This window comes from Dasypus novemcinctus, chromosome 25 (assembly GCF_030445035.2).
Source record: "Dasypus novemcinctus isolate mDasNov1 chromosome 25, mDasNov1.1.hap2, whole genome shotgun sequence".
Classification (NCBI taxonomy): Eukaryota; Metazoa; Chordata; class Mammalia; order Cingulata; family Dasypodidae; genus Dasypus; species Dasypus novemcinctus.
The window spans coordinates 16,680,469-16,695,718 of NC_080697.1; the positions used below are offsets into that span (position 1 = coordinate 16,680,469).

At 39.5% G+C, this 15,250-nt stretch overlaps 1 protein-coding gene across 1 annotated transcript in view; it reads left to right on the plus strand.

The window, feature by feature from the left end:
• The window catches only part of RAB10 (RAB10, member RAS oncogene family), a 115,846-nt gene extending 105,572 nt beyond the window's left edge, over window positions 1–10,274 (plus strand). Inside the window, exons 4-6 of the mRNA XM_004447549.4 lie at window positions 1,860–1,949; window positions 2,994–3,095; window positions 7,779–10,274. Of these exons, the coding sequence (XP_004447606.1) occupies window positions 1,860–1,949; window positions 2,994–3,095; window positions 7,779–7,862 (276 nt within the window). The 3' untranslated portion in view covers window positions 7,863–10,274. The remainder of the gene's footprint in view (window positions 1–1,859; window positions 1,950–2,993; window positions 3,096–7,778) is intronic.
• Window positions 10,275–15,250: the final 4,976 nt, after the last annotated feature.

Below are 15,250 nucleotides of genomic sequence, written 5' to 3' on the forward strand. Positions count from 1 at the left end.
CCAAATGCGGTTCCAAGTTTCCCATCAAAGGAAAAAGGTGCATGCTAATACTAACGAGAAAGGAACATTTGAGATGGAAAAACGCCTTCCTGATCAATGCTAAAATTTGTAATGACAGTGCGATCTGCTGTCATCACAGCTTTCCCTGTCCCCTTTTGATAAGAGGGTCCTAAGCCTAACAGGAAGCCAAGGTTTAGTTTGGGGATGGTCCAGCGAGACTGGGGCAGTCTAGTCAAGTTCATTTGTGCCCAGGCCCAAAGGAAACTCTGTCAACAGGATGTTACTACCACCGAGTTATGTGGTGCTGCTCCCAAGATGACATTGAAGCAGGATTTCAGGAGGACAGGGTGCTTCGGTCTTATTTCTTCAGGCTTACTATGAAATCTGTATTAGAGCCCACTCCCTCATGTTAGTGAATAATACTTTATGTGGGTATGGATTTGGGGGGTATGGGGTTGGGGGAGTTGTAAATTGTAGTTAAATTGCTAAAGCTTTATGAATTGTTTTTCACTGGCCTCAGAATCCTTGACACAAATTTACGTCTAAGATAATTTTACCCCTTTTTTTACTATATTGATCGTTTATTTATTGGTCTCTTTCCATTGGCCCACTTAACCCCTTAATTTATAAGTAATCCTGGTTAGGGAATATTGGCCTTCAAAGCCTAAGGACTTACATGAGTTTTCCTCTGAACTGTCTATCATGGAGGCTCATCTTAGCACCTTGCAGTGTCTGATAATGATCAGGGTATTGGCAGATTATTTCAGATGACTGTGAAAATTGTCCAGTTAGTGGCTGGGAACCTCTCTGGGCAGTGATGCCTGTACCTTTTTTGGGGTCATGGATCCCTTGAGAATTAAGAAGCTTACCAGAGAAATGTACTTACATAGCCAACAGAGTTTTGTAGCTAGTTGCTGGGAGTTCTTGAAGCCTCTGACATGCTCTTCAGCAGATTGCGGAGTATTAGGAGGAGCTCCTGGTGTACTACTGATTCATACTGAGTATTTGCCAAGTCGCCTTTGCTTTTTAGTAACATAATTTAGGAGGTACTAAATTCAGGTAAGAACGTTGACCCCCTAAATAGGAGAAGATTTTCTTTTTAGTGCTTTGAATAATTTCTTTTCTTTCTTAAGTTTGTGATTCTAAGAGTATCTCCTTCTACATAAAAAGTATCCCTACCCCCACCTTTTTTTTGCCCCTCAAACTTTATTATTATTATTTTTTTACATCGAGAACACATTTTATGACTTCCCTAGATCTGCTGGAATAACTTAACTGCAACTATTTGTTTGTTTGTTTGTTTAAACAGATTTTTTTCTGTGTGAGAGCTCCTTGTGCCCAAGCTTGCGACTGGCACAAGCTTGCAACTTTAAGGGCTCTGTGAGGGGAGCGGGTGTAGCTCACTGGTTTAGTGCTGGCTTCCCATATACGAGGCCCCAGGTTCAATCCCCGGTACCTTCTTTTAAAAAGTAGGTGAGGGGGGCGATTTTTAATTCTTCTCTAGGGTAATACAGATTTTCTAAAATCATGATTTTGCTTGAATCTAGATTATGTACAAGAGATTCCAGTTTCATATCTTTTGCCTGTATCCTCTCTTTTGGTGATAAAATATCTAAAAACTAGACCGCTTCCTATAGGAGTAAAATTATATTTGATAGAAATATGGCTTAGTAATTGTGTTATTTTTTCTAGACAGTGTAAGAATTTGTATAGACTTAGCATGGGGTGGTTTCAGGGTGGCTGCATTAAAACTTTTGACTATAGAAATGACAACGAAATTGAAAAATAAAGTTAGTTTTAGCGATTATTAAGCCATAATTAATGGTAATATGTAAAATTAAAATTTTATTCTTTTGTAGCATGCTAATGAAGATGTGGAAAGAATGTTACTAGGAAACAAGTGTGATATGGACGATAAAAGAGTTGTGCCTAAAGGAAAAGGAGAACAGGTAAAAAGTTCCAAAGGAAACTGATATGCTGTCCTTTGTTTAAAGAGGCTATTGCTTTCAATTGTTTTTTTTTTAAAGGTTTATTTTTATTCCCTCCCAGTTGTCTGCTCTCTGTGTGCATTCACTGTGTGTTCTTCTGTGACCGGTTCTGTCCTTATCAGCGGCACTGGGAATCTGTGTTTCTTTTTTTTTTGTTGTGTCATCTTGCTGTGTCAGCTGTCTGTGTGTGCGGCGCCATTCTTGGGCAGGCTGCACTTTCTTTCATGCTGGGCGGCTGTCCTTATGGGACACGCTTCTTGCTCGTGGGGTCCCCTACACGGGGCACCCCTGCGTGGCAGGGCACTCCTTGCGCACATCAGCACTGCACATGGGCCAGCTCCACACGGGTCAGGGAGGCCTGGGGTTTGAACCGTGGACCTCCCATGTGGTAGACTGACGCCCTATCCACCGGGCCAAGTCTGCTTCCCTCAATTGTTTTTACACTGGTGGTGACAGAGTGCACTGAGCTATTTTCATACTTTTTTAGTGCTGTTGGAACCAACAGTTTATTATTTGAGTGAATTTTTCAGTGCCTAACAGGTATGAGAGAATAAAACTTGTGACAGTAGTATTTTTAGCCTCCTTTAAACTACAAAGGTATAAAAAATACAAATCAGTAATTCATTCTCCCTTCTCCTCTTCCCCTTAACTTTGTACTTGAAAGGGTTATTTCAGGTAGTATGGTTCCAAAGCTTGACAGCCAGGAACATGTGTCAAAGCAGAAATTAGATATTGCTAAAGTCACTTTGTGCTTCTTCTAAGTTTGTCTCAGAGTAAAATATCTGATTTAGAATATCTGAAATAAACTCTTGAGGTGGGAAGAGGATTGTTTTGATCACTTTTTGGAAAGAATCCTATTATCTTGACCCACTGAAATAATCTATTTGTTTTATATAATCTAATCAAGACCGCTGCCTTTAGATTAATCATTTTTCCCTCAGATGCTAAAGTCATCAGTTGGCAACCCATACTTGATAATTTTATGATATTTTGCTTTTATTCTAGATTGCAAGGGAGCATGGTATTAGATTTTTTGAGACTAGTGCAAAAGCAAATATAAATATCGAAAAGGCGTTCCTCACATTAGCTGAAGATATCCTTCGAAAGGTAAGTGCCTAGTTTTACTTACTGGTAAATTGCCTCAGTGGCTCAATTGAACCTCTGGTCACTTCTAAAGTATTGGGTTTACTTACAAAATCTGGGTTTGGATGGTATTTTCCTAAAGGTTTATAAGCCATTACCAATATCTAATGCTCCAAAGTAAAGTAAGGAACTAGGGGGAATGAGGAGCCGTCCAGACAGCTGCAAGGTCTAGGTGTTGGTGCTAGTAAGTACTCTGTGCTCCTCCCCTCATTTTAGCACCCACCATTTCATACTTCGCTTTCACACTTTTTATCTTGTGTGAGGGGTTGTGGCTCTCCTTTTTATTTCCCCACTCAGTTTTCACTTAAGGTGATTACTGGTCCTTTGCTTTGTCACAGATGACTTAAGAAGGAAATTTAAGATAGGGAAGTGAATGTGTTATGTAATTATTACTACAGAATCACTATTTTTCTGTACAGTTCATTCTCAGCCATGCCAGAAAATGAGCTATATATTATATACTAAATAAATGGAATAAACACATCCCAAAATTTCATTTTTAGCCATTATTTCAGCCTGTGAAGTTAAGAAAACAAAAATATGTTGAAAATGGGATCTTGTGGAACTAATTTTACCTCAGGCTTCTTTCTGTGTTTAAGATTTGTAAATCCCCAAGCTTGCCTCTACAAATAACATGTAACAAAATTGGGAAGTCTGATTTTCATATTTCCCCTCAAAATGGCTAGATACAATGCATAGATCTGGTAATACATCCTGAATTCTCTGTTCATTCTATTGTGTATATTAAATTCAAATAAGAGAAAATCTGACAAATCCCAAAGGAAAGGGAACATCATATAGGAGAATAATGCTGGTTAAGGTAAACTTTATATTTGAAATAGCAATATTTTTTAAAAACTAAGCCCTTGTAGTATAAGTGGTATATTAAACATAAATCCAGTAAAGTTTCTGAGCATTTATAAGAAATTAAGTTAGATATTTACATTGAAGTAAATAAAATGTTCTGTGCATACTAAATAAAATTGAAACCAAGTCGCTTAATTTTTTTTTGAGTGAAATGTAGATACCTGTTAATTACAATTGAATGTTCAAACTAGGAAAACAGCCCTCAGTTATTGCTATTCAATGTGATTGTGAATCAAAAGTTGTGCCCTTCCAAGTGCCAACATCCTGCATATCATGTTTTAGAAATTAGGCTTCAGGAGGTGAAGTTTTCCTTGAGAATCCTTGAGAATCCAGTGAGATAAAAAATGGCATTTAATTTCAGAGAATGAGAGAGGCTTTGAACAATTAAATAAATATAAAAGATATCTATAATCTGTTGAGTGAAAAAAAAAGCAACTTATAATGTATAATATGACCTGAATAATAATAATATGATGCTAAGTATACATGTACATGCGTGCGCGGTTATGTTTAGCAAATAAACATGGAGGGGTGTATACCAGACTGTTAAGTAGGGAGCGCTCCAAGGGAGTGGTTCAGGGAGGGAACACAGGACAGAATCACTCACTGATGCTTGTACTTTTTCAGTTTTATTTTGAAATTTTAACATAATTTTTCATGTTATAAATTTTAAAGCATTCTTTCTGAAATGGACAAACCCCATTAGAATTCCTTGAGAAAATATTTTTTTATTTTAAAATACTCCTTTGAGGAATAAAAATAAAAACAAGAATAGAAAAATAATAGTTGCCTTAGAAAAAAATTCTTTTTTTTAATAAAGAGAACAAAAGTAATAGAAAATATGCTCTTTTTATTGGTGGAAGATGGTTGTCTTTTCAGAGATTGTGGGCCAAGGTGAAAAATTACTCTAATACAACACAGTCCAGGTGAACACCATGACAAAACTTACCCTTGTGTCTGTATAACTTACTTTTCTTTCTTTCTCTCTCTCTCTCTTCTTTCATCCATGCTTTTTAATAATCTCCTCATAGTTTCTTGATTTCTTTCTGCTTACACTTTGTCCCTTGATCTCTTCACCAGTCTTGGCATTATTTTGAATGGTTCTATACATCATCACATATAATCTGTGTTTCAGTATGATAGATCTTCCTTATTATATTTTAAAGGTTACAGTTATGGATACACGAATTTAAATAAAGATTTTTTTGTCTAGTGTAGTATCCATGTAGGTTTTTTTTTTTTCATATTTATGCATGCACGTGTGTGCACACATTTTTGTGATATGATAGTTATGGGTTAAAACATTAACAAGCCTTTTTACGTCACAAGATGTGAAATAGATTGATTCCTAATTAGCAATCTCTTACACAGTACTTTCTCACCTGCTTTTATACAAGAAAATTTCACTTTAGAATGAAAACAATATAAATATTTCTTAATTATTTGAATAGGTAATTGATTCTCATATGATTCTAACATGTAAAATAAAAAAGAGTAAAAGTACAGAGAAGTCTCCCACCTCATTCCTTCAGTGCCCTCAATTGCTGTCTCCTCATTCCTTTACCATAGATAACCAGTGTTGTTATTTCTTAGTTATTAATATGTGTTAACATGACCATATCTCCTTCCACCCCCCATTTACAGATAAGGTAAACAACAAACATACCCAAACTGGCACCTTGCCTTTTTCACTTAATACAAATAAAGTAATGTCACTTTGTAAGTAATTGCCTGCTCTTCCTTGAATAAATTTATCAAAATTGAACAAGTCTTCCAGTGAGGGACATTGAGGTGATTTGTACATGTTCAAGTGTATTTGAGGGAAAGATCTCCAAAAATGGCCAAAAAGCATTTATGTACATTTATAATTTCGATAGATGCTGCCAAATTCTGTCATGCTGGCTGTACCAATTTATACTACCACTAGCACAGGGTATGAGAATGAGTGTCTGCACAAATCCTGGTCAACACAGTAGATTACAAAAACTTTCAGGTCTGCCAGTCTGTTTAAAAAAAACAAAACTAGATTTAATTTCTTCTAAGTAAAGCTGAGCATCTTTTTATATGTTTAAGAATCTCACATTTCCTTTTCTGTAAAGTTTTTTGTTTATCCCTTTGCCTGTTTTTTCTATTTGATTATTGTCCTTTTTCTTATTAAACTTTATTAATACTTTGACTCTGAAATGTTTTGCACTATAAGCTATATTTACCGTTTTTTGGAGAGACTGTTTCAAAGATTTCAGTTAAATTGTAAAAGGTAGACTCTGAGTGAGGTGCTAAATGAATAAACGTAGGCAGCTCCCTAGTTAAAAGTACCGAGTGTCTTTAACAACTGACCCATACCTGGAAATTCCCAGCATGAATTTCCTCTGCGACCAAAATATTTTCCTGCTGTGGGCTAGATGTTGAGCTGTGTGCCTCCTTCTTCTGTTCTTCTGTATATTTTTCCTCAGAGATCTTTATTATGTAGCAAAGTCACTTGGTCAGGAAAGCCTACAAGGACTTTTTTAATGCATGACTTTTCAGTTCTAAAATATCAGAGAAAAATCCCTTAAGACAAATGAGAGTAGGTAGGTGAGCTTCAAGGGCAACTAGAAATTGGACCTCATTATTAGTAAAGCAGGCTTCTCTTGGGCTGCCTGAGCTTTAAAAATATTTAAATCTACCCCCTTGGGCTATACAAGACCCTAACTTTGTATTTCTGTGAGAGAGTATGTTTCCAATTATTTTCTAGCTTTTGAAATTCCATTCATGAATGAATTGCTATTACACAGGACAGCATGAATGAATCAGACTGATACTGAGTAAAAGAAGTCAGACAGAAAAAAGGCTACATAAAATACAGTTCCATGTATATGAAGATCAAGAACAGAAAAAACTGACCTATGGTTATAGAAATCAGAATATTGGTTACCTTTGGGAGAGTGGTGCTGACGGGAAAGGCGCACGAGGGAGCCTTGCAGAGTGTTGATAATGTTCCATGTCTTGAGCTGGTGGTTTCACGCTCTACACTAAAAATCCAGCCAGCCGTACACCTAATATCTGTGCACTTTACTGTATGTAAGTCATCACTACAGAAAAAATACACTGTGGGGCTGCCCATTTAAAGTGGTATGTTCTCATTTTAAAAGGAATGTTAGGAAGGTATAGGATAATACAAAGAAGAAAAATTAAAATCACCCACAAATCTACCACTTAAGGGTTACTATTGTTAGCCTTTCAGTGTATATCCCCTTAATATTTTTCTATTAATATTTTTCTATTTTCATATCCATTTTTAATATGACATACAACTTTGTAAGAGTTAGGATAGGGAAGATTTCAGAAGCTCTGACAGGATGCCAGGAGACCTCTAGACACTTCATAGCTTGGAGAAAACAGGTGAAATGAAGATAAAATTGAGGCTTTCAGGGGAGTGGATGTGGCTCAAGCAGTTGAGCGCTTCCTTCCCACTTGGGAGGTCTGGGGTTTCGTCCCTGGTGCCTTCTAAAGTAAACAACAACAATAAGCAAAACAAACAAAAAAACCACTCAGGGGAGCTGTGTCACCTATGTGACTCAGTGGTTGAGTGTCGGCTTCCCACATGCGATACCCTGGGTTCAATCCCCACACACAAAAAAGTGAAGCTTTCAGATCTTGACTTTGGTTGGGTCAAAAACATATCTTGTGTGACTGTAATTACATTGTTACATAAATTGACCTTTATGAGAAATTCTTTTGGATCTTGATTTAACCATGGCAACACTTTTTCACGGGTTCCTTTCCTTGTGTTTGTTCCAGACCCCGGTAAAAGAGCCCAACAGTGAAAATGTAGATATCAGCAGTGGAGGAGGCGTGACGGGCTGGAAGAGCAAATGTTGCTGAGCGTCCTCCTGTTCCAGCAATTGCCATCCACCACCCGGTTTTCTCTTCTTGCTGCAAAATAAACCACTCTATCCATTTTTAACCCTAAACAGATATTTTTATTCCTCACCTTAAATCCACCTTATTTGTTCTTTCATCTGTGACTGCTTGCTGACTTTATATTTTCTTCAAACAAAAAAATGTATAGAAAAATCATGTCTGTGACTTCCATTTTTAAATGTACTTGCTCAGCTCACCTCTATTTCAGTTGTATTATAGTCCAGTTCTTCTTATCAACATTAAAACCTATAGCAATCATTTCAACTCTATTCTGCAAATTGTATAAGAATAAAAGTTAGAATTAACAATTTTATTTTGTACAACAGTGGAATTTTCTGTCATGGATAATGTGCTTGAGTCCCTATAATCTATAGACATGCGATAGCAAAAGAAACAAAAAAGCCAGGGAAACACTCATTTTCACCTTGAATATGTAAATGGGGTTACTTTTGTCCTGTGCCTTATGTGGAAAGGAACTTCTTTGGTTTTTACCTTTTTTGTTTCGGTGGAAGCATGTGCAGGAGACATATCATCCCAACATAAACTTACAATGTTTGTGATTTGCTTGGCTATAATTTTCAAAGTAGTTAACTGAGGACAAAGGGTTATGCAGAAATGGTAACTTTGGTTTGCTGAGTCTCATTTTAAGTAGCCTTGATATTTGAAACTGTTCTTGCCACCGTTTCTTCTCCTTGGCCACTTTTTCCTTGCTTCCCTTCTTCCTGCATGCTGCTTTATTTGCTTCTCCCTCCCCCCACCATCCCACGGTATGAGTTATTTAAAAATGAAAGGGGCAACCAAATAGGTTTGTCAAATTTAACACAAAGCACTGGTTTAACTTGCTAAGTAAATTGAAAGATAATTCTAACTGCCTACAGATGTCAGTTAAATTGGTGTCTTCCACTCGTTTGCTCTTTTGCCTAAAACTTCTGTCTCCTGTCTCCTCATTTGCTGTTTTCCTTCTATGTTCCTCTTCTTCCATCTTGGTCCCCCTACTGTCTATCCATTGAGTTTATGAAATGGAAGAGTTAATTGCATGCACTAGTGTTTGGAGGGTGTTGTGGTTTGTCTTTCTAATTAAGCGAGTATCCTATTCATTTTCCTAGAATAAATCTCTTAACCTAAATTTGAGTAGTCTCTTTTGGCAACTCCTCTAGCAGTTTGGTAGCCCAAAAAAGGTTTTTTAATTTTTTTTTAAGGCAGGAAGGAGGAGTGGAATTACTAATGTTTGCCAAATGTGTTAAGATTTGGCCTCTGAAGAAGACTTTTTCAGTGTTAAGTTTTCTTTGCCTTAAGATTTAGAAATACTTTAGAATATTATTAATTTTAAGTCCTATCTTCACATGCTTTTGGGAAACATATATTACCATGGATTTGTTGGAAAAAGGACAACAAAAGCTGTTTCCATATAAAGATAAGATTTCTAGCTATCTCTAACCCTGCCCCTTTTTTGCTTCGTTTTCTTGTTTTGCTTCATTGCCTATCATTAGGATAGGGTAAGTTAAGTTCTCTATGCTGCTAGCATCCTAAGATGATACCTTTGTTGAAATAATTGTGAATAGCATGATTCATTTCTAGCAGAGGCTGAGTTTAGGACAGCAGCTTCCATTGAAAAGACCTTCTGTGTTGTGGATAGCATTTTAATGTCCTCTTGGCTCACATAAACAACATAGGGACATATCTGCTCTGAAAATCCACGAACCTTTCAGATAATGCCCTAAAAACAATTTTATATGCCTCACTGGTTGTCGTTCTTAGGTTTTTGCCTCACTTGACTTTATCATTGTTTACTACTAGTAAAAAAGCAGCATTGCCAAATAATTCCTAATTTTCCACTAAAATAATACTAAGTTGAAAAAGTTTAAGGTTAAATCTACTGTTGTTAGATTAACTTCAATGAATTTGTTGTTTTCCCTTTCTCTGGATTGTGGCAGTAGTTTTTTTGTTTTCAACTCTCCGTAATCCTTATTAAATGCAGTGACTTAAGGTTTGAGAGCTAAACACTGGGATTTGGGGTACCAGACTGACAGTTTTGTTTGCATAATATAATCGGCACTGTACATAGAAGGGATATGGCTACCTTTTGTTAAATCTGCACTTTCTAAATATAAACAAAGGGAAATGGAGTATAAATTTTTGTATCATCTGTTGGAAACATGAGTTTTATTTGCTTAATATTAGGGCTTTGCCCCTTTTCTGTACGTCTCTTGGGATCCTGTGTAGAAGCTGTTCTCATTAAACACCAAACAGTTAAGTCCGTTCTCTGGTACTAGTTACAAATTCGGTTTCATATTCTACTTAACAATTTAAATAAACTGAAATATTTCTAGATGGTCTACTTCTGTTCATATAAAAACAAAACTTGATTTCCAACTGTGTGGTTTGGTTTTCATTTATTTATAAGTTGAAGATGGAGGATTGCTTCTGAAAATGCAAAATAGTAAACTAAATATTAGGGGAAATTGAGAAATAACTTCTCAGTTTATGGAAAACTGGGGAGGTTTTAAGCTGTCTTTGGTAAGAAACTTTATAAGAAGATAAAAACTATTAACATTGAACACTAAAGTAGAATCATCTTGTTGCCCGAATAAGAGATGCTATGATCCTACTCGACCCCAAGCCCACCACCACTGGAATTTGCCAAAGTCAATTGATAGCCCTGGGGTTCCTGAAGGATGATTCCTCCTTTTGGCAGTGGCTGTCCTTTTAACTGAGAAATGTGAAGTATTTCCTAGCTTTTTTTCATGAACTCTAAGCAACAACTTTGGCTATATAGTCTTGGCAAAAAAAAATAAGCATTTGTTGATAAGATTATCCTGGAAAGGTGGTATGTAGAGGTCTTCTCAAGCTTCAGTGTTGGTAAGAATCACTTGGAATATTTTAACCCTGGTTCATCTCATTGTCCATGTCATCGTCGTCATCGTCGTCATCCCCCCCCCCCCCCCCCCCGGCTTATTTCTGATTTCTATGTTTAGCGTGAGGCCTAGGAATTTGCTTTTGAGATTGGTTTGGGGAAAATAGAACATGGTCTCTGTGCTCTTGAATTTGTGATCTAGTTTAGAAAGCAAAATGAACATCATATTATATATACAAGAGAAGAGAATAGTGATCCAGATTTTAAATGGAGTGTTAAGAGAGCAGGTTGGGTTGGTGGCAAGAGCTGAGATGGCTTGCTTCATTCAGTCATCCATTCAGAGGCACTGGGGCTGGGGATTGAACCGGGACCTCTTTTGTAGGAAGTTGTCACTCAATCATTGAGCCATATAGGCTTCCCTGAGTTGCTTTTTGTTTGTTTGCTTGCTTGCATTTTTTTTATTTTTTGCTTTTAGGACGCACTGGAACTGAATCTTCCCACGTTTGGGAAGCAGGTGCTCAGTAACTTGAGCCATATCGCTCCCCTGAGATGGCTTTTTTTAAGATTAGTTTTTTATTTATTCCCCCCGCCCCCCGCCTCTTGCTTGCTGTCTGCTCTGTGTCCATTTGCTGCGCGTTCTTCTGTGTCTGCTTGTCTCCCTTTGTTGTGTCATATTGCTGCATCAGCTCTCCGCAGGCGCGGGCCAGCCTGCCTTCACAAGGAGGCCCTGGGAAGCGAACCTGGGGCTGCCCCTGTGGCAGATGGGAGCCCAATCGGTTTAGCCTCATTGCTCCCCTGAGATGGCTTTTTGAGGGAGGAAGGATGGGAATCGGTTCTCGGGTGTGCAGACTGGTTGTCCAGGGCAGAGAGGAGGGCCCTCTAAGCAGGGACTCCAGGGCCAGTCGGCAGTGAGCCGCACCTGTGACAAGCCCCAAGTTCAGCCGGGCTGCGTGGTGGGCGCTTGCGAGTGGTGAGAACAGTGTGTTTGAGGAAAGCAAGTCTGGACGGGTTGGGAGAGGACAGACTGAGGGTTCTAGAGATCACCTAGAAAGTTGTGTTAACCCCAGGATTGAACAGGCTCTGGTCAAAGCTATGGTAGAAGGATATGTGGGGTTACAATTAGGGGAACTGTGAAGGGGAAAGTATTTCTTTGGAGCCTACTAGGTGCAGTGCCTGCTTGTGGCAGCGTTCTAGATTCTTTGTGTTCTGTCATCACCAACCTGGTGAAGTAGGCATTAATATCTGTGGGGGTTTTTTTAAGAAACTGCCTCAGTTTAATTTGCTTAAGGTGCCATGGCTATTTGGTTTTGGATTTTGAAACCAGGCCTAACCTTGGCAACTTCTAAAAGAGTAGTGCCCTTGGAAAGTACCTTAGCTCAGTTTACTACGTTTTCCCTTTAAAACCTGCATTATTGGGAAACGGACTTTGGCCCAGCGGTTAGGGCGTCCGTCTACCATATGGGAGGTCCGCGGTTCAAACCCCGGGCCTCCTTGACCCGTGTGGAGCTGGCCATGCGCAGTGCTGATGCGCGCAAGGAGTGCCGTGCCACGCAAGGGTGTCCCCCGCGCAGGGAAGCCCCACGCGCAAGGAGTGCGCCCGTGAGGAAAGCCGCCCAGCGTGAAAAGAAAGAGCAGCCTGCCCAGGAATGGCGCCGCCCACACTTCCCGTGCCGCTGACGACAACAGAAGCGGACAAAGAAACAAGACGCAGCAAACAGACACCAAGAACAGACAACCAGGGGAGGGGGGAAATTAAATAAATAAATAAATCTTTTTAAAAAAATAAATAAATAAAATAAAATAAAACCTGCATTATTACCCATCAGCACCTTGTTATTTGCTGCATTTACTCCTGGTCTAAACCACTTTGGGCCAGAAGTAAACAAGGAGTTAGTGGCTTTTCACAGTTCTCCTCATTCACCTTGTGAGACTCTACTTTGCTAGTACTGGCTGCCACAGTGAGGATCAGTGGTTGCGTCAAACGTGAGGGAAAGGAAGGCAATTGGATATGACTTAATGCCCCCTTCCAGGGGGATTTGGAGTCGTTGATAATGACTAGAGCCACGCAGGAGAGGGGTGGAGCCATGCTAAAACCAAGTGCAAGCAGTGCAGGGAGCAGGGAGGCACTGTTCCCGAGGTATTGGGAAGGAAAGAAGCTTTCCTAGTGCAAAACTCAGGCATTTCTATGAACATTGAGAATCACTGAACTTAGCGGAAGTATTTTCCATGCAGGTTTATAACATGCAATAATTTGCTTGTATGCCAGGATCACTTATTAAATCCCAGTAAAAGGCAAGATTAAATTGTAAATTGATGACATTTCTGCACAGAGCTGAAGTAATAGTCTAGGTTTATGGTAGCTTTTTGGTGATCTGACTTCCCATCAACATCCAGTTTATTGCTTAAAAAAGGATATTCTCATTTGATTCTGAAACATCTTGGTTTTTTGAGAGGAACTAGAGAGCAGACAATTTAAGATTAAGCTCTCTAGTGAATTATTAGTGTTAAATGAAAAGGACCCATTTGCTTTGGACACCACATGTCCGGGTAGCAGAGGGGGTAGTGCTTTTACTCCCCACCCCACCCCAGTCACCCAAGCCCTGGCACCGCCAACACTGATGCCCCCGCCCCGTTCTTCAGCCACCTAGCACCGTTCAGTTCCCGGCCTTCAGTCCTTTAATTCCCCCTGCGCTAGTTGTGGTACTTGGACCTCCGCTCTGGACACCGCCCTAGTTCCTAACTGCTCACCTGGAGTTGGTCTCCCCCACACCTCTACGCTATCTTGTACGGATCTGCAGGTCAGTCTTCATGCCCCACTCCTGCTCCGCGCTCTCCGGTGGCTCCCAGTGTCTACAGCAAGGCCCTGTCAGCGTTCAGAGCTTCTCAGTGTCCGAAGGGGAATAAAGCAGTGGCTCCTGAGCCAACAACTGGGGACCCTAACCAGGTCCCAACTCATTGTTGACAGCCTTAACTCACCAAAGTGGGACACAGCTATTTTTAGACCTTAAGTCAGGAAATTTTTTTGCTTCCACCACTCCCTTACTTAATTAACATCCATCTGTGTCAGCTCTGAAACTTAGCTGCAAACCATAAAAGCCAACATTGGCTAATTTAAGCAGAAAAGGATATTTATCAGAAAGATATTAAGTTTGGATTCTGATAAAGTAGTGGCAGTGGGATGCTTTTATTTTCCACACACCCCTCTTTAGAAACAGCAACTAAGATAGCAAGTTCCATGAACAACGTGTGCAGTGAGATCCCCACAGACGCCCAAATGCAAGCAGGTAGGGACAAACCTCTTTCAGAAGCAAGAGCTGCCTAATAGCCTGTGTGCAAAGAAAGCACAGGGAAGTACTAGGGTGGGCATCTGATGGATCCCAGAACGCCAAAGTAAGCATGAGGTACTCGAAGGTTCTCCAAGCCATTCGAGAGCTGTGGGCTGAAACTGCCAGCCGTTTGCACACTCCAAATAGGTGAATGCAGAGGGTCCACAATAAGCTCTAAGGAATCTGTTACAGTTTGGGCCCAATGAAGTTGCACTTCTCCACTAAAAAAAAAACAGGGCTTCTTGAAGAAACGGCTGATTCCAAGTTTGTGGCAGGAAATGTGTAAGATGAACCTGAAATATCTTGTGACATCAAACAAAAAAAAAACCTCCAAGTCCACTAAGGACAAGTCAGTATGACTTGGCCAACATAAAGCCCAAAGAGAGTATCATTTGAACACATCAAATATATTGAGATCCATGAATTCATAATGATGCCACGCACACAGCACCCCTAATTGGTCACTGCTGGAGGAGAAAGGGAAAGATCTGTCTTCAGTAAATAAAAGAACCAAGAATTTTATAGTGCCTTCCCTATGCAAACTACCACTGGGTAAGTAAATAGTAAATGAGGTGAAGTATATCAAAAAAGTATTCCAAGAATAGAATTGAGAGTCCAGAAATAAACCTAACCTCTACAGCCAACTAGTTTTTTTTTAAAAAAAAAAAGATAAATAGATCACACAAAATGTTACATTAAAAAATATAAGAGGTCCCCATATACCCCACTCGCCACCCCACTCCACTCCTCCCACATCATCAACCTCTTTCATCAGTGTGGCACGTTCTTTGCGTTTGATGAATACATTTTGGAGCACTGCTACACAGCATGGATTATAGTTTACATTGTAGTTTACACTCTCCCAGTCCATTCAGTGGGTTATGACAGGATATACAATGTCCTGCATCTGTCCCTGCAATATCGTTCAGGACAACTCCCAAGTCCCGAAAATGCCCCCATATCACCCTTCTGCCCTCTCCCTGCCCTCAGCAACTCCCGTGGCCACTGTCTCCACATCAGTGATACAGTTTTTCCATTGCTAGAGTCACAATAATTCTATAGTAGAATACCAGTAAGTCCTCTCTAATCCATATTTTATTCCTCCATCCTGAGGACCCGGGGATGGTGATGTCCACTCCACCTCTAAATCGAGAAGTGTTTAGATCCCA